Source organism: Staurois parvus, unplaced genomic scaffold (genome assembly GCF_062004578.1).
Source record: "Staurois parvus isolate SC_StPar_1 unplaced genomic scaffold, SC_StPar_1.0 ptg001422l, whole genome shotgun sequence".
Taxonomy (NCBI): domain Eukaryota; kingdom Metazoa; phylum Chordata; class Amphibia; order Anura; family Ranidae; genus Staurois; species Staurois parvus.
Window position 1 is genome coordinate 436,485 of NW_028319218.1, and position 19,255 is coordinate 455,739.

At 45.8% G+C, this 19,255-nt stretch overlaps 1 protein-coding gene across 1 annotated transcript in view; it reads left to right on the plus strand.

The window, feature by feature from the left end:
• Positions 1-606: 606 nt before the first annotated feature.
• Positions 607-19,255, plus strand: part of CORO2B (coronin 2B) — a 114,717-nt gene continuing 96,068 nt past the window's right edge. Inside the window, exon 1 of the mRNA XM_089662071.1 lies at positions 607-753. Within this exon, the coding sequence (XP_089518197.1) occupies positions 739-753 (15 nt within the window). The 5' untranslated portion in view covers positions 607-738. The remainder of the gene's footprint in view (positions 754-19,255) is intronic.

Sequence of the window (19,255 nt, forward strand, 5' to 3'; positions counted from 1 at the left end):
TTTGTTGTTTTTTTTTTAATTATTATTTTTATTATTATTATTTTAAGTATTACTATTAAGTATCATATTTGCTTATTTTAGTACTATTTCTTTTGCTTGTTTTTTTTTTAATTATTATTATTAATATTGTAAATATTACTATAAAGTATCGTATTTGCTGGTTTTAGTACTATTACTTTTGCTTGTTGTTTTTTTTTTCATTATTATTGTTTTAAATGTTTAATATAAAGTATCACATTTGCTTGTTTTAGTACTAAGTATTACTTTTGCTTGTTGTTTTTTTTTTCATTGTGATTGTTTTAAATTTTTAATATAAAGTATCACATTTGCTTGTTGTAGTACTAAGTATTTATTTTGCTTGTGTTTTTTTTTTTTATTATTATTATTGTTTGAAGTGTTAATATTAAGTATTTATTTTCCTGGTTTTTAATACTGAGTATTTATTTATCTTGTTTTATTTATTGCTGATTGAAGTGTTATTATTATCAAGCTGTTTATATGTGTTTTTTTTTTTTTTGCTTTCATGTCTCTGGCAGGGCAGGGGTTTCCATCAGCAGTGCTGTTTCCTGCCTGATCAGTATGGATGCAGAGTGACATCACGATTCAGCCAGCAAAGGATGGAATAATGAGGAGGAGGGGAGGCACGGAGTGTGTGTGAGTGCGTCTGGAGGCAGCCACGCACCAAGATCTGCAGTCAGAATCCAGCAGCTCAGGAGCCTGGTCCCCACACAGCCCTGTATGACTGTCACCAAGGTAAGGCAATGCCAGCAATGATGTATGCGTGAGACAGAAAGTCCCCAGGAGTGAAGCCGTTGCGTAGAGATTGAGTTACTCATCATGCGACGGATGATCAATGAAGAGCCTTCAATGCGGAAGAGTTTACGCTCTTCAGTGTGCTCTTGGCGCGGTCCTCCATGAACGGCGTAGGATGCTAGGAGTCATTGCGGTTATAGCCTTGGACTTTTGAGACTGCAGAAGGCTTACGCAGCTTTCTTCTCCCACCGCGCTCTCCCCGCACCACCATGCCACAAAGTCCCGAGCGAATAGACGCCCGCCTAATCTCTTGGAGCCGTTCCAAGCAGCAAAGGATTATTAAAAAAAAGTCACATATTACCGCTTCCATTGTAAGGGGCTGTCTGCCAGCTCTGTCCCTAATCCAAGGACATCTGGAGTGGGAACATGCGGATATCCAACCAAACCCTTTCTACAACCTGCTGCTAAACGCTTTGTGATGTGGGGGGCGTGGGTGAGGAGTAGCTGAGTGCCAAGGAGAGGGGAGATTGTTCTGTTTCAGAGAGAGAGAAAAGTTGGATGGGAAATCCATGGTTCAATGTAAGAGAGAGAATCGGGCTACAGACTAGAAACGTGAAAGTGTGTAGGAGGACAACAATCCAGCTCAGTGTGAGGAAAATGAATCTGTTATTTTAGCTGACAGAAGAAGGCGGAATATGGATGAAAACAGCTTAGCGCACATAATAATGCCGAGCTGATGTGGTCTAAATCTAGGCAGTGGTGACATAGCTGCTATTTTAGTAAATTGGTGAAGAATTGAAGAGCTATTATTGGATACACGGGGTAGAACATGGTTCGGTTTGTGAAATGTCCTAGTTTTAGTTGTCTTGACTGGAATGGGCAATGAAGGGTTGACTGTTGAAGGTGCAGACTTGAGGAGGCTTGAACTCTTGCTGGGATATCAGAAAAAGCTGAACCGTTGGGCTCCGAGCATTGGTGGCTTAGTGCAAATAATAATGACTGGAATGGGCAATCAGGGGTTAATTGTTGAAGACATGGGGGTTGATTTACTAAAACTGGAGAGTGCACAATCTGGTGTTGCTCCACATAGAAAGCAATCAGTTGTCTTGACTGGAATGGGCAATGAAGGGTTGACTGTTGAAGATGTAGACTTGAGGAGGCTTGAACTCTTGGTGGGATATCAGAAAAAGGCTGAATCGTTGTACTATGACCGTTGGTGGTTTAATTCAAATAATAATGCAGGGTTGATTTGGTAAATGGTCTAAATCTAGGCAGTGATGACATAGCTACCTATTTAGTAAATTGATGAAGAGCTGAAGAGCTATTATTCGATAGACGGGGTAGAACATGGTCCTGTTTGTGAAATGTCCTGGAATGGGCAATGAAGGGTTGACTGTTGAAGATGTAGACTTGAGGAGGCTTGAACTCTTGGTGGGATATCAGAAAAAGCTGAACCGTTGTGCTATGAGAATTGGTGGCTTAGTGCAAATAACAATGACTGGAATGGGCAATCAGGGGTTAATTGTTGAAGACATGAGGGTTGATTTACTAAAACTGGAGAGTGTACAATCTGGTGTCGCTCCACATAGAAAGCAATCAGTTGTCTTGACTGGAATGGTCAATGAAGGGTTGACTGTTGCAGATGTAGACTTGAGGAGGCTTGAACTCTTGGTGGGTTATCGGAAAAGGCTGAACCATTGTACTATGACCGTTGGTGGTTTAGTTCAAATAATAATGCAGGGTTGATTTAGTAAATAGTCTAAATCTAGGTAGTGATGATATATCTACTTATTTGGTGAAGAGTTGAAGTGCTGTTATTGGATACACGGGGTAGAACATGGTTCAGTGTGTGAAATGTCCTAGTTTTAGTTGTCTTGACTGGAATGGGCAATGAAGGGTTGACTGTTGAAGATGTAGACTTGAGGAGGCTGGAACTCTTGGTGGGATATCAGAAAAAGCTGAACCGTTGTGCTCTGAGCGTTGGTGGCTTAGTGCAAATAATAATGACTGGAATGGGCAATGAAGGGTTGACTGTTGAAGATGTAGACTTGTGGAGGCTTGAACTCTTGCTGGGATATCAGAAAAGGCTGAACCAATCAGTTTCCAGTTTTTTTTTCAAAGCTTAACTGAAGACGCACCAGATTTTGCTCCAGTTTTAGTAAATCAGCCCCATAGTCCTAAGGAGCCTTGAACTCTTGGTGGGTTATCGGAAAAAGCTGAACCATTGTACTATGACCATTGGTGGTTTAGTGCAAAAAAAAATTCAGGGTTGATTTGGTAAATGGTCTAAATTTAGGCAGTGGTGATATATCTACTTATTTAGTAAATTGATGAAGAGTTGAAGCGCTATTATTCGATACACAGGGTAGAACATGGTTCTGTTTGTGAAATGTCCTGGAATGGGCAATGAAGGGTTGACTGTTGAAGATGTAGACTTGTGGAGGCTTGAACTCTTGGTGGGATATCAGAAAAGGCTGAACCGTTGTGCTCTGAGCGTTGGTGGCTTAGTGAAAATAATAATGACTGGAATGGGCAATCAGCGGTTAATTGTTGAAGACATGGGGGTTGATTTACTAAAACTGGAGAGTGCACAATCTGGTGTTGCGCCACATAGAAAGCAATCAGTTGTCTTGACTGGAATGGGCAATGAAGGGTTGATTGTTGCAGATGTAGACTTGAGGAGGCTTGAACTCTTGGTGGGTTATTGGAAAAGGATGAACCATTGTACTATGACCGTTGGTGGTTTAGTTCAAATAATAATGCAGGGTTGATTTGGTAAATGGTCTAAATCTAGTTAGTGATGACATATCTACTTATTTGGTGAAGAGCTGAAGTGCTATTATTGGATAAACGGGGATGAACATGGTTCGGTTTGTGAAATGTCCTAGTTTTAGTTGTCTTGACTGGAATGGGCAATGAAGGGTTGACTGTTGAAGATGTAGACTTGAGGAGGCTTGAATTCTTGGTGGGATATCAGAAAAGGCTGAACCAATCAGTTTCCAGTTTTTTTGTCAAAGCTTAATTGAAGACGCACCAGATTTTGCTCCAGTTTTAGTAAATCAGCCCCATAGTCTTGAGGAGGCTTCAACTCTTGGTGGGTTATCGGAAAAGGCTGAACCATTGAACTATGACCGTTGGTGGTTTAGTGCAACAAACAATTCAGGGTTGATTTGGTAAATGGTCTAAATTTATGTAGTGGTGATATATCTACTTATTTAGTAAATTGGTGAAGAGCTGAAGTGCTATTATTTGATACACGGGGTAGAACATGGTCCTGTTTGTGAAATGTCCTGGAATGGGCAATGAAGGGTTGACTGTTGAAGATGTAGACTTGAGGAGGCTTGAACTCTTGCTGGGATATCAGAAAAAGCTGAACCGTTGTGCTATGAGCGTTGGTGGCTTAGTGCAAATAATAATGACTGGAATGGGCATTCAGGGGTTAATTGTTGAAGACATGAGGGCTGATTTACTAAAACTGGAGAATGCACAATCTGGTGTCACTCCACATAGAAACCAATCAGTTTCTATTTTTTCCAAAGCTTAATTGAAGACGCACCAGATTTTGCTCCAGTTTTAGGAAATCAGCCCCATAGTCTTGAGGAGGCTTGAACTCTTGGTGGGTTATAGGAAAAACCTGAACCATTGTACTATGACTGTTGGTGGTTTAGTGCAAATAAAAATTCGAGTTGATTTGGTAAATGGTCTAAATTTAGGCAGTGGTGATATATCTACTTATTTAGTAAATTGGTGAAGAGCTGAAGCGCTATTATTCGATACACGGGGTAGAACATGGTTCGGTTTGTGAAATGTCCTAGTTTATAGTTGTCTTGACTGGAATGGGCAATGAAGGGTTGACTGTTGAAGATGTAGACTTGTGGAGGCTTGAACTCTTGGTGGGATATCAGAAAAGGCTGGACCGTTGTGCTATGTGCGTTGGTGGCCTAGTGCAAATAATAATGCAGAGTTGTTTGGGTAAATAGTCTAAATCTTGGCAGTGGTGATGTATCTACTTATTTAGTGCATTGCTGAAGAGTTGAAGAGCTATTATTTGGTGTCAGGGGGTCGAATATGGTTTTGTTTGTGAAATGTCATGGGTAATAATTGTCTTGACTGGAACAGGCAATCGGGGGTTCATTATTGAAGACATGAGGGTCGATTTACTAAAACTGGAGAATGCACAATCTGGTGTCGCTCCACATAGACACCAATCAGCTTCTAGCTTTTATTGTCAAATTGAAGAAGCACCAGATTTTGCTCCAGTTTTAGAAAATCAACCCCGTAGACTTGTGAAGGCTGAACTCATGGTGAGAGATTAGAAAATGCTGAACCATTGCACTGTGACTGCTAGCGGCTTAGTTCAAATAATAATGCAGAGTTGATTTGTTAAATGGTCTAAATCTAAATTGGTGAAGAGCTAAAGAACTGTTATTGGGTACAGGGGGATAAAAAATGACTCTGTTTGTGAAAGGTCGTAGTTATAGTTGCCTTGACTGGAATGGGCAATAAAGGGTTAATTGTTAAAGATGTAGTCATGTGGAGGCTTGATCTCTTGGTGGGATATCAGAAAAGGCTGAACCGTTGTGCTATGACCAGGGGTGGACTGAGAACTCATGGGGCCCCCGGGCGATAGGGGATCATGGGGCCCCTATGTCCTTGCCCACACTCAAAGTACACCCAAAAAAGCCTATAAAAGGTACCAGGGGCATTTCATGGGGCCCCCTACTGACCCTGGGCCCTCGGGCGGTGCCCGAGTGCTTGAATGGTCAGTTCACCCCTGGCTATGACCGTTGGTGGCTTAGTGTGAATAAAAATGTAGGGTCAATTTGGTAAATGGTCTAAATCTAGGCAGCGGTGACGTATCTGCTTATTTAGTAAATTGGGGAAGAGCTGAATCACTATTATTGGGTACAGGGGGTAGAACATGGTTCTGTATGTGAAATGTCATAGTTTTTAGTTTTCTTGACTGGAATGGGCAATGAAAGGTTGACTGTTAAAGATGTAGATTTGTGGACTCTTGGTGGGATATCAGAAAAGACTAAACCGTTGTACTGTGACCATTGGCGGCTTAGTGCAAATAAAAATGCAGAGTTGATCTGGTAAATAGTTTAAACCTGGGCAGTGGTGACATATCTACTTGATTAGCAAATTACTGAAGAGTTATTATTGGGTATAGGGGGTCAAACATGGTTCTGTACGTGAAATGTTGTAGTCATGGTTGGCTTGACTGGAATGGGCAATGAAGGGTTGACTGCTGAAGATGTAGACTTGGTGAGGCTTGAACTCTTGGTGGGATAGGAGAAAAGATTGAACCTTTGTCCTGTGACCGTTGGCTGCTACATAGAAGTACGACTGTGAAAAGTACCTTGATTCAATAATGGGGAAAAAAGACATCTGGTCTCCACCAACTAGGACAGGAGACACACCAAGTACTGGAATTTGTATTATGAATTAAAGGGCTCATATCTTATTACAGCCCTAGATGCACTAAGCAGGTAAGAAACATATATGTACATAGAATGTATAGGATATATTGTTTCATTCCAAACTATCAAGCCTGTGGTTAGTTACTGAACTTATACTGCAACATTGAAGACATTTCAATACTCATCCAGGTGACTTCCTAGGTTCTCGTGAGTGTCAGAAACATTGTAAAAGCTACACCATGACCTGGGGGCAGGGGCGGACTGACCATTTGGAAACCTGAGCACTTCCCGAGGGCCCGGGGTCAGTAGGGGGCCCCATGAGATGCCCCTGGTACCTTTTTCATAGGCTTTTTTGAGTTTGGGCAAGGACACAGGGGCCCCATGATCCCCTATTGCCCGGGGGCCCCATGAGTTGTCAGTCCGCCCCTGCCTGGAGGAATGAAAACCTCCACAGACATAAACCTGTCACGTTTCTAATAAACTTTCCTAAAAGGAATCTTAAAAAATGCAGTTTTGTATTAAGGCAACTCTACGGACAGTTCCTGGGAATAGCTGAGGGACGAGTTGGCTTGGATGGTGTATGATGGTGAGAAAACTGGGTAATGGAGAAAGAGTAGTGCCGAGCAGCTGATGTGGTTCGTCTATGTTTGGTTTATCTGTGATGGTGATATGAATTGCAGGTCAGGCTCCCAACCAGAGCTTCTGATCTAAGTGAAGGGATGGATACTGCTCAACCGACCCCAGCAGTCCAATGTTGGGGAATGGCCTCAGCCGCTGTTCTGTGACCAAGCCCCTGATGGGCTGGGCTAAATGTGTCAGAGGGCGTGGCCAGAATGGCGGCTGAGGCCATTCTTCAACATTGGACTCCTGGGGTCAGTTGAGGGGTCCATCCCTTCACTTACATTGGCTGATACTGGAATCACTCGGAATCATGCTCCCGCTCTTCTCACTTGCTGGTGGAGTGATCTATTTCCTTCCATCCACAGCTTGGAGCAGCGCCATAAGGTATACTTTTCAGCTTCTGATCTAAGTATTCGTTCATGAGCAAAATGGATAGTATAACATCTTGGCTTTAAGGATGGGTAGACTTGGGCTGAGTGGTGTCTGAATAAATACAGATAACAGGGTCCCTTACGACCCTACACCGCATTTTCCCGCAGTTTTTGGACCTGTGTTGGAGATGTGGTGCTCACCGGGGTACGATTCTACATATCTTCTGGGCCTGCCCTAAAATCAAACCTTTTTGGCAAATAGTGTCCAGCACCATTAAGGACTTGAGAAGTGTTGCTGTGGCCTGTGATCTGGTGGCATATCTATTGCACTTGTGGACCACCCAATTAAAAAGTATAAGGCCTCTCTGATGACTCTATTGTTAAATGCGGTCAAGGCTTGCATTCCCTTGTGTTTGGAGGTCTGTGCACCCACCTACGAGGTCCCTTTGGGTTTATAAAGTTAATGAGCTGCAAGACATGGAGGACCTCACAGCTTCTTTGTACAACGGAGGCAAATTTTTTGTGACACCAGGAGACCATGGCAATATTTTGTATATACCAAATCTTATCTTCAGGTGCCCTCTAAGCCAGTTTGAGGGGCTCTTACTGTCCAGTTTGTCTTGCTTTGCTTGCTGTCAAGGGCCCCTGGATGGGAGGGCTGACTCACTGTATTCTGCTATCTCTTCCTGCCTTAATTCTCTTGTTTTTTTCTTGTCCGATCTTCCCTTGTCTTTGATTCTCTTCCTTGTCCCCTCTTTCCCTGGTTTTCTTCCCTATTTTCATCCACGCCCTTTTCTCTCTTTCTCTTTTTTTCCTCCCTTTGTGCCCTGCTCCCCTTTCTTTGTGTTTCCCCTATGTATCTATAGTCTTCCTAGTTGGTCTCCGAATCAGAGGGGAATTCTATATCGAAAAAGCTTTCTCAGCATGTTGCCTGAGATCTCTGGTGGGACCTCATTTCCCCATGTCTGAGATCTCGGGATGACCTGGTTTCCCATATGGCCCATTTAGCTGGTTGCCTGTGTTTGGATCATTGCTGTATCAGCCAATCCGGGGCCCTACTGTAACCACGTACCTGATTCCATTCTGTTGTTGCCTTTCTCGGCTTCTACCATGCTGCTTTTGTTTAGCTGATTATTTGTTATACTTGACCCATTTATTGCCGTTTGACATGTAGCTTCTGTGTGCTTTATATTGTACTTTTTTTGGCTACTCCACAAAAATGTATAAATAAAGGAATTACAAAAAAAATACAGATAACGGAGTAACAGATTTATGGAAGTACATCATTGGCAGTAGAAAGAGGACCATGATGTGGTGGAATGGAAGAGTTAAGTACCGTATAAATTAAGGTATGGATAGGTGCAGACCACGGTTTCTTAACCAGGGTTCCTCCAGAGGTTGCTCGGGGTTCCTTGAGCAATGGGAAATTTCTGCCTCTCAGATAAGTTCCCACTGACCCCTTTGATCTTTTTAGTTATCTGTAAGGGGGTCATTCTTCCCAATGACCTCAAATGTAAGGAGCATTCTTCCTACTGACCATCACACTAATGTACCATGAGTTGTAACTATAGTCATTTCTAGTAGGGGTTCCCTGAGACCGGAAATTTATTTCAAGGGTTCTTCAGCGTTCAGACCGGAAATTTATTTCAATGGTTCCTCAGTGTTGAGACTAGAAATTTATTTCAAGGGTTCCTCTGTGTTGAGACCGGAAATTTATTTCAAGGGTTCCTCTGTGTTGAGACCAGAAATTTATTTCAAGGGTTCCTCAGTGTTGAGACTAGAAATTTATTTCAAGGGTTTCTCAGTGTTGAGACTGGAAATTTATCTCAGGGGTTCCTCAGTGTTGAGGCCGGAAATTTATTTCAAGGGTTCCTCTGTGTTGAGACCGGAAATTTATTTCAAGGGTTCCTCAGTGTTGAGACCAGAAATTTAACTCAAGGGTTCCTCAGTGTTGAGACCAGAAATTTATTTCAAGGGTTTCTCAGTGTTGAGACTGGAAATTTATCTCAGGGGTTCCTCAGTGTTGATACCAGAAATTTAACTCAAGGGTTCCTCACTGTTGAGACCGGAAATTTATTTCAAGGGTTCCTCAGTGTTGAGACCAGAAATTTATTTCAAGGGTTCCTCTGTGTTGAGACCGGAAATTTATTTCAAGGGTTCCTCAGTGTTGAGACCGGAAATTTATTTCAAGGGTTCCTCAGTGTTGAGACCGGAAATTTATTTCAAGGGTTCCTCTGTGTTGAGACTGGAAATTTATTTCAAGGGTTCCTAAATGTTCAGGTGGAAATTTATTTCTATGGTTCCTCAGTGTTGAGACCGGAAATTTTTTCAAGGGTTCCTCTGTGTTGAGACTGTAAATTTATTTCAAGGGTTCCTAAGTGTTGAGGTGGAAATTTATTTCTATGGTTCCTCAGTGTTGAGACCGGAAATTTATTTCTATGGTTCCTCAGCGTTGAGACCAGAAATTTATTTCAAGGGTTCCTCACTGTTGAAAAGGCCGAGAAAAGCTGTAGGTGTAGAATCTTAGTGCAGGGGAAAAAAACAGCCATTGTGAATGAAAATGAGAAAAGGAAGGGATGTGTGGATAACTATATGGCTGTATAAGTTCCTTTTTCGAAAGATACATGAATATACCGAGATATGTTCCCACTGACACCCTTGATCCTTTTAGTTATCTGTAAGGGGGTCATTCTTCCCATTGACCTCAAATGAAAGGAGCATTCTTCCCACCGACCATCACACAAATGTACCATGAGTTGTAACTATAGCCATTTTTAGTAGGGGTTCCCTGAGACTGGAAATGCACTTCTAGGGTTCCTCAGTGTTGAGAACGGAAATTTATTTCAAGGGTTCCTCAGCGTTGAGACCAGAAATTTATTTCAAGGTTTCCTCAGTGTTGAGACCGGAAATTTATTTCAAGGGTTCCTCAGCATTGAGACCGGAAATTTATTTCAAGGGTTCCTCAGCGTTGAGACCAGAAATTTATTTCAAGGGTTCCTCAGTGTTGAAAAAGTCTAGAAAGGTTGTAGGTGTAGAATCTTAGTGCAGGAAAAAAAACAGACATTATGAATGAAAATGAGAAAATGGAAGGGATGTGTGGATAACTATACGGCTGTATAAGTTCCTTTTTCAAAAGATACATGAATATACCGAGATAAGTTCCCACTGACACCCTTGATCTTTTTAGTTATCTGTAAGGGGGTCATTCTTCCCACTGACCATCACACTAATGTACCATGAGTTGTAACTATAGTCATTTTTAGTAGGGGTTCCCTGAGACCGGAAATTTATTTCAAGGGTTCCTCAGTGTTGAGACCGGAAATTTATTTCAAGGGTTCCTCGTTGTTGAAAAGGTCGAGAAAGGCTGTAGGTGTAGAATCTTAGTGCAGGAAAAAAAACAGCCATTGTGAATGAAAAGGAGAAAATGGAAGGGATGTGTGGATAACTATACGGCTGTATAAATTCCTTTTTTGAATGATACATGAATATACCGAGATATGAATGGGCATAGAAGAGAGATTCTACAAATCATGGAGATTGCGGATAGATAGCTCAGTAGATGGACAGATAGATAAACTGACAGATGAAAGATAATTATAGCAAATAGAACATGTTCTTGGAAGAAGGCGTGGGTGCGGGAACGGTTGTGTAGGCAGAAGACGTGTAGTGAGATGTGTAGGAGTTCATGTGTCGGAATTAGGAGCTCGAGAAATAATATCATATTATAGATGTTACAAAAAAAATGCTTTAGAGAGAAGAATTGTTGGGCAAGTGGAATGGTGGGATGACTACTGGAGTGAGCGCTGAATCGTGGTAGTAGGCGTTGACCTGAAGTCAGTGTATGGATGACCTCATAGGAGACAACAGGCACAACGTGTATTTCCACGTCAGCCAAGTATGGGGAAATGTAGAATCCCCGGAGGAACTGACTATGTATCAGGGGTGGACTGACAATTCGAGCACTCAGGCACTGCCCGAGGGCCCGGGGTCAGAAGGGGGCCCCATGAAATGCCCCTGGTACCTTAGTTATAGGCTTTTTTGGGTGTGCTTTGAGTGCGGGCAAGGACACAGGGGCCCCATGATCCCCTATTGCACGGGGGCCCCATGAGTTGTCAGTACGCCCCTGCTATGTATTGGAGAGAAAAGATTGTGGTCAGAAAGGAAGACGCATGACGAATATAGGAACGATTTTAATTTTTCATAGAGAAACATTACATAAGTGCGGACAATTGTCTAGATCAGGGGTCTCCAAACATTCTAAACAAAGGACTAGTTTACATTTCTTCAGATTTTAGGGGGGCCGGACCAGGGGCGGACTGTCCATTTGGAAATTCGGGCACTGCCCGAGGGCCCGGGGTCAGTAGGGGGCCCCATGAGATGCCCCTGGTACCTTTTTCATAGGCTTTTTTGAGTTTGGGCAAGGACACAGGGGCCCCATGATCACCTATTGCCCGGGGGCCCCATGAGTTGTCAGTCTGCCCCTGGGCCGGACTATGGCCAGTGGGAGTAAGCAATGCTCAATCTTTGCTATTAGGGGAAGAAATTGTTGATGTCAGTGGGAGGAATATTCCCCCATCATTGGTGTCAGTGGAGGAATAGTACCCCATCATTGGTGTCAGTGAGAGGAATAGTGCCCCATCATTGGTGTCAGTGAGAGGAATAGTACCCCATCATTGGTGTCAGTGAGAGGAATAGTACCCCATCATTGGTGTCAGTGGGAGGAATAGTGCCCCATCATTAGTGTCAGTGGGAGGAATAGTGCCCCATCATTGGTGTCCGTGGAAGGAATAGTGCCCCATCATTGGTGTCAGTGGGAGGAATAGTGCCCCATCATTGGTATCAGTGGGGGGAATAGTGCCCCATCATTGGTGTCAGTGGGAGGAATAGTGCCCCATCATTGGTATTAGTGGGAGGAATAGTGCCCCATCATTGGTGTCAGTGGGAGGAATAGTGCCCCATCATTGGTGTCAGTGGGAGGAATAGTGCCCCATCATTGGTGTCAGTGGGAGGAAAAGTGCCCCGTCCTTGGTATCGGTGGAAGGAATAGTGCCCCATCATTGGTATCAGTGGGAGGAATAGTGCCCCATCATTGGTATCATTGGAAGGAATAGTGCCCCATCATTGGTGTCAGTGAGAGGAATAGTGCCCCATCATTGGTGTCAGTAGGAGGAATAGTGCCCCATCATTGGTGTCAGTGGGAGGAATAGTGCCCCATCATTGGTGTCGGTGGGAGGAATAGTGCCCCATCATTGGTATCAGTGGGAGGAATAGTGCCCCAACATTGGTGTCAGTGGGAGGAATAGTGCCCCATCATTGGTGTCAGTGGGAGGAATAGTGCCCCATCATTGGTGTCAGTGGGAGGAATAGTGCCCCATCATTGGTATTAGTGGGAGGAATAGTGCCCCATCATTGGTGTCAGTGGGAGGAATAGTGCCCCATCATTGGTGTCAGTGGGAGGAATAGTGCCCCATCATTGGTGTCAGTGGGAGGAAAAGTGCCCCGTCCTTGGTATCGGTGGAAGGAATAGTGCCCCATCATTGGTGTCAGTGGAAGGAATAGTGCCCCATCATTGATGTCAGTGGGAGGAATAGTGCCCCATCATTGGTGTCAGTGGGAGGAATAGTGCCCCATCATTGGTGTCAGTGGGAGGAATAGTGCTCCATCATTGGTATCAGTGGGAGGAATAGTGCTCCATCATTGGTGTCAGTGGGAGGAATAGTGCCCCATCATTGGTGTCAGTGGGAGGAATAGTGCTCCATCATTGGTATCAGTGGGAGGAATAGTGCCCCATCATTGGTATCAGTGGGAGGAATAGTGCCCCAACATTGGTGTCAGTGGGAGGAATAGTGCACCATCATTGATGTCAGTGGGAGGAATAGTACCCCATCATTGGTATCAGTGGGAGGAATAGTGCCCCAACATTGGTGTCAGTGGGAGGAATAGTGCTCCATCATTGGTATCAGTGGAAGGAATAGTGCCCCAACATTGGTGTCAGTGGGAGGAATAGTGCCCCATCATTGGTATCAGTGGGAGGAATAGTGCCCCAACATTGGTGTCAGTGGGAGGAATAGTGCCCCAACATTGGTGTCAGTGGGAGGAATAGTGCCCCACCATTGGTGTCAGTGGGAGGAATAGTGCCCCATCATTGGTATCAGTGGGAGGAATAGTGCCCCATCATTGGTATCAGTGGGAGGAATAGTGCTCCATCATTGGTGTCAGTGGGAGGAATAGTGCCCCATCATTGGTGTCAGTGGGAGGAATAGTGCCCCATCATTGGTGTCAGTGGGAGGAATAGTGCCCCATCATTGGTGTCAGTGGGAGGAATAGTGTCCCATCATTGGTGTCAGTGGGAAGATTAATGTCCCATTGATATCAGTGGGAAGATTAGTGCCCCATTGATGGTGTCAGTGGCAGGAATAGTTCCCCATTGTTGGTGTCAGTGGCAGGAATAGCTGCCCATCATTGACGTCGGTGGCAGGCATAGTTACCCATTGTTGGTGTCAGTGGCAAGAACTATGCCCCGCTGCTGCTGACAGTGGGGAGAATTGCCCCAAAGACCGGATAAAAGCAAGGGCTGCGTCTGGCCCCTGGGCCGCAGTTTGGTGACCACTGTGCTAGTCCATCTAACACTCCCCTCCCCCCCAGACAGTCAATTCTGCTATCCAAAGGTGCCCCCCTGTGCTCCTTTATCCAGAATGGGGGCGCTCTAATACAGGAGGTGTGTTACTGGCCAGTCCTGGGTCCTGTGTGAGCAGATTCCCTTCTGCACACTGAAGAAAAAAGGGGGCACTAACCCATAATTTCCTCCATTCAATGCTCTGCATTTTGTTCAATCAATACAAGGTGTTCTCTGATTGGACGAGGTGGAGATCATGATGCCACAGCCCCTCCTCTTAACACCTTCTAATCAGGGAATGTCGGCAGTGCCCAGAGAGCGCCCCCTGTGGTCAGTGTGCAGTGCGGCAGGGACTCACCACATTTCCCTAGTATCCCTGTAGTAGCACTGACTACTACAGCGATTGTCGGCTTCCCCGGCGGCCCCTCGGGTATGAGATCTACAGACTTCCATCGTGCCAAGCTGGACCAATAGAAATGTCCGATACACAACCTACCTGGAGGGCAGAGTTAATCACCAAACCTGTTCTCCAAATTCCTCGAGTCGCTGACCCAGAACACACGTGCAAATCGGCATTTTTGACTTCATTCTGCTGCTACGTGATGCAAGTTCGTTCTGCATCAGAGACTTAGAAAAATAATAAAAGCAGCGGCGGTCAGGAAAATCGCAACTTTCAAGGGTAACTCCACTTTTGTGGTAAAAAAAAAAAAAAATTAAACAAATACAATTGTTAATAAAAATGACTTTTCCTTCTCAATCTGCAGCCGCTGTCATTTTCTGTAAAATGCAATATGGCCGCCTGCAGGCGTTCTATATATAGATGGCGTACAGACCCCCCCCCCCCCCCAGATATGTCATTTGTGATTGGCTCACTGATTTTCCCAGAAGTCTACACTAAGATACACAGTTAGATTTTCAGCATCCCCTGCAACAAAAATGTCATTTTTGGTGAGATACTCCCAAATCACATCTAAAGGGATGCAGACCCCGCTACTTTCCTCAGAGCCCTGCAGGTGATTGGTAATTATAAAGTCACTCCCATACACATTCACTCTGCACACGGACACAGAGAAACAAACAGATATTTCTTCAGTATAACAAAAGGTCGGAATCTGCAAGAAAGTTTGTTAAACCCTTCAATGTAAATCGATCACCCAGAGGGGAGGGGCTTATCTCAACAAAAGTGGAGTAACTCTTTAACCACTTCCAGTCCGGAAACTTTCCCCCCCCTTCCAGTCCGGACACTTTCCCCCCTTCCAGTCCGGACACTTTCCCCCCTTCCAGTCCGGACGCTTTCCCCCCCCCTTCCTGTCCGGACACTTTCCCCCCCTTCCAGTCCGGACACTTTCCCCCCCTTCCAGTCCGGACACTTTCCCCCCCTTCCAGTCCGGACACTTTCCCCCCCTTCCAGTCGGGACACTTTCCCCCCCTTCCAGTCCGGACACTTTCCCCCCTTCCAGTCCGGACACTTCCCCCCCTTCCAGTCCGGACACTTTCCCCCCCTTCCAGTCCGGACACTTTCCCCCCCTTCCAGTCCGGACACTTTCCCCCCCTTCCAGTCCGGACACTTTCCCCCCCTTCCAGTCCGGACACTCCCCCCCCTTCCTGTCTGGACACTTCCCCCCCCTTCCAGTCCGGACACTTTCCCCCCCCTTCCAATCTGGACACTTTCCCCCCCCTTCCAATCTGGACACTTTCCCCCCCCTTCCTGTCTGGACACTTTCCCCCCCCTTCCAGTCCGGACACTTTCCCCCCCCCCCCTTCCAATCTGGACACTTTCCCCCCCTTCCAATCTGGACACTTCCCCCCCCTTTCCAATCTGGACACTTTCCCCCCCCTTCCAATCTGGACACTTTCCCCCCCCTTCCAATCTGGACACTTCCCCCCCCTTCCAGTCCGGACACTTTCCCCCCCTTCCAGTCTGGAGACTTTCACCCCCTTCCAGTCCAGACACTTTCCCCCCCTTCCAGTCCAGACACTTCCCCCCCCCCTTCCAGTCCGGACATTTTCCCCCCCTTCCAGTCCGGACACTTCCCCCCCCCCTTCCAATCTGGACACTTCCCCCCCCCCCTTCCAGTCCGGACACTTTCCCCCCTTCCAGTCCGGACATTTCCCCCCCCCCTTCCAGTCCGCACACTTTTCCCCCCCCCTCCCAGTCCGGGCACTTTCACCCCCCCTTCCAGTCCGGACACTTTCACCCCCCCTTCCAGTCCGGACACTTTCCTCCCCTTCCAGTCCGGACACTTTCTCCCCCTTCCCGTCCGGACACTCCCCCCCCCCCCCCCCCCCCCCCGGCCAATTTTCAGCTTTCAGCGCTATCACACTTTGAATGACAAGCATTTTTTTGAGACAGGTAAAACTTTATTTTGGTGGTATTTATGGGATTTTTATTTTTTTGCTATATAAATAAAAAAAAGGCCAAAAATTTTGGAAAAAAAACAGTGTTTTTCTTATAAACTTTTGCAAATAAATAATATTTCATCATAAATCTTGGTCAAAATTATTCCGTTATCTTTTTAGTAAAAAAAAAATAACCGAAATTAGTTTAGAACCAAAAATTATAATTTTCCTAAAAAATGTTTATATTTATTTATTTGGTTTTTTTTTATTTTTTACACATTGTCACTACTTGTGGGGGGTGATGAAGATTTTTTTTTTTTTTTTTTTACACTGATTGCTTTTACTCCTATAAAGGCTGTAAAAGCAATCATTTCTCCTTCTCTCTGGCTCCATTCTTGCAGCCATTGAGAAATACTGTGTGAGCTGTGATTGGTCACAGCTTGTCACATAGTACAAGGCTGTTGTGAATAGCCCTGTACCATGTGATCTCTGTGATCATTCACAGATTTCACACGTAGTAAGCAATGAGGTCAGAAGTGACATCTTGGTTACTACCAAAACCGAGTTTCTTGTCTTCCCCCCAGCCCGGACACCACCCCCCATTGATTTCTCCGTCACATCCAACAACGCTACCATCAAACCCGCCCTGCAGGCCAGAGTACTGGGTGTCATTCTGGACTCCAATCTATCCTTCCAGCCCCAAGTCCAATCTTTAACAAACTCGTGCCGACTCCACCTCCGCAACATGCAGACTCCACCTCCGCAACATGCAGACTCCACCTCCGCAACATCGCCAAAATCCGCACGTTCCTAACCCCAGAAACCACTAAACAGCTCATCCACTCCCTCATCATATCACGACTCGACTACTGCAACTCCCTCCTCACTGGCCTGCCTCGCCGCTGGCTATCCCCGCTTCAGTCGATCCTGAATACGGCTGCCAGACTCATTCACCTTTCCAACCGCTCCGTATCCGCCACCCCCCTCTGCCAATCCCTCCACTGGCCTCCAATCAGTGTCCGCCACCCCCCTCTGCCAATCCCTCCACTGGCTTCCGATTGCGCAACGGATCAAATTCAAAATCCTAACGCTGACGTACAAAGCCGTCCACCATACTGCCCCGAACTACATCACCGACCTAATATCCAAGTACCACCCAACACGCACACTCCGCTCCTCACAAGACCTCCTTCTCTCTAGTTCCCTGGTCTCCTCCTCCCATGCCCGCCTCCAGGACTTCTCCAGGGTGTCACCCATCCTCTGGAACTCCCTGCCCCAACCCATCAGATTATCACCTACTCTCCTCTCCTTTAGGCGCACCCTGAAAACCCATCTCTTCAGGGAAGCCTACCCCACCCCCTGCTAACTTGCCTCCCTCCTCCACTCTTCCTACCACTCCATCCCCCACAGCTATCTCCTCCTGTGCTACCACCCCCTCCCTCCTAGATTGTAAGCTCCAAGGAGCAGGGCCCTCAATCCCCTCATGTATTGCATTGTATTGGTATTGTTCTGTCACATGTTCTGTCTCCCTTTGTAATGTACAGCGCTGAGCGAACTATTGGCGCTTTATAAATACTGTATAATAATAATAATAATAATAATACTACTCTGCATGTGATCACTGATTGGCCAATCAGTGATCACATGATCGGGACCTCACACAGAGGTCCCATACATGATCGGTGTTCCACTGTGTCCAGAGCACACAGCGGGCACCGGATCGCGGCGCTGCGGCTCCCAGGGAGCGCGCACAAGCAAGGTGCGGGGAGGCCGTTTATAAACAGCCACCTGACCCTGCACTGCCACCGTCTGGCCGTTTATATACATGGGCCGGACCGGAGGTGGGTAAGGACATTAGTAAGAAACATACTGTAGTCAGACATGTATAGCGGCAATGGATGCGAGGGGACCTTCAGAAACGTCCAGCCGCATCGGCAGCACTCCTGTGCAACCGTTTATCGACATGGGCCAGACAGGAAGTGGTTAAGGGCCGGTTCACACTCCATGCGTTTCAGTTGCTGTTTCTTTCTGCATCCAAAACGCACAGAAAGTCGGTGATATGGTGGTCAGTGTCAGAGTTCACATCAGTGCTTGCAGTTCCGGTGCGTTTCGGATTCAGAAAAAAAAGTAGAACAGGCTGCATTTTTTTCTGCACAGAACTGCACTGGAATGCAGTTAAACGCATCAAAAACGCACCGGAACGCACCAAAAACGCACCGGAACACACATGTCCCTATTTAAATTGAAGAAAAAGAGAGGGGGAAAATTGAACCGGAAAGTATCAAAAACGCATCAAAAATATCACCAGAACGCGTCACAAACGCACATGCGGAAACGCATTCAGAATGCATCTGGACTGCGTTTCTATAGTGTGACCCTTCCCCAGGTGTCACGCACACTGTAAGGAGAAAAACAACAGAAAAAAAAAACGGTTTTTCCCTGCGTGTTCCTGCGTTTGACATTAATGTCTTCTATTGGGCAGGATATTAATGGATTACAATGTATTTATTGAAACGGCCATTATACAGGCCATAGACGGTTCGTTTATCGGCCGATTTTTCGTCCGAAAAAATAATCGGCCGATTTTCGCACTGTTAGTGGGGCAATGGCATCGAACGATTTTCGCTCTGTTAGTGGGGCAATGGCATCGAACGATTTTCGCTCTGTTAGTGGGGCAATGGCATTGGCCGATTTTTGCACCGTTAGTGGGGCAATGGCATTGGCCGATCTTCACTCTGTTAGTGGGGCAATGGCATTGGCCGATCTTCACTCTGTTAGTGGGGCAATGGCATTGGCCGATCTTCACTCTGTTAGTGGGGCGATGGCATCGGCCGATTTTTGCACCGTTAGTGGGGCAATGGCATTGGCCGATTTTTGCACCGTTAGTGGGGCAATGGCATCGGCCGATTTTCGCACCGTTAGTGGGGCAATGGCATCGGCCGATTTTCGCTCTGTTAGTGGGGCAATGGCATCGGCCGATTTTCGCACTGTTAGTGGGGCGATGGCATCGGCCGATTTTCGCTCTGTTAGTGGGGCGATGGCATTGGCCGATCTTCACTCTGTTATTGGGGCAATGGCATCGGCCGATCTTCACTCTGTTAGTGGGGCGATGGCATCGGCCGATCTTCACT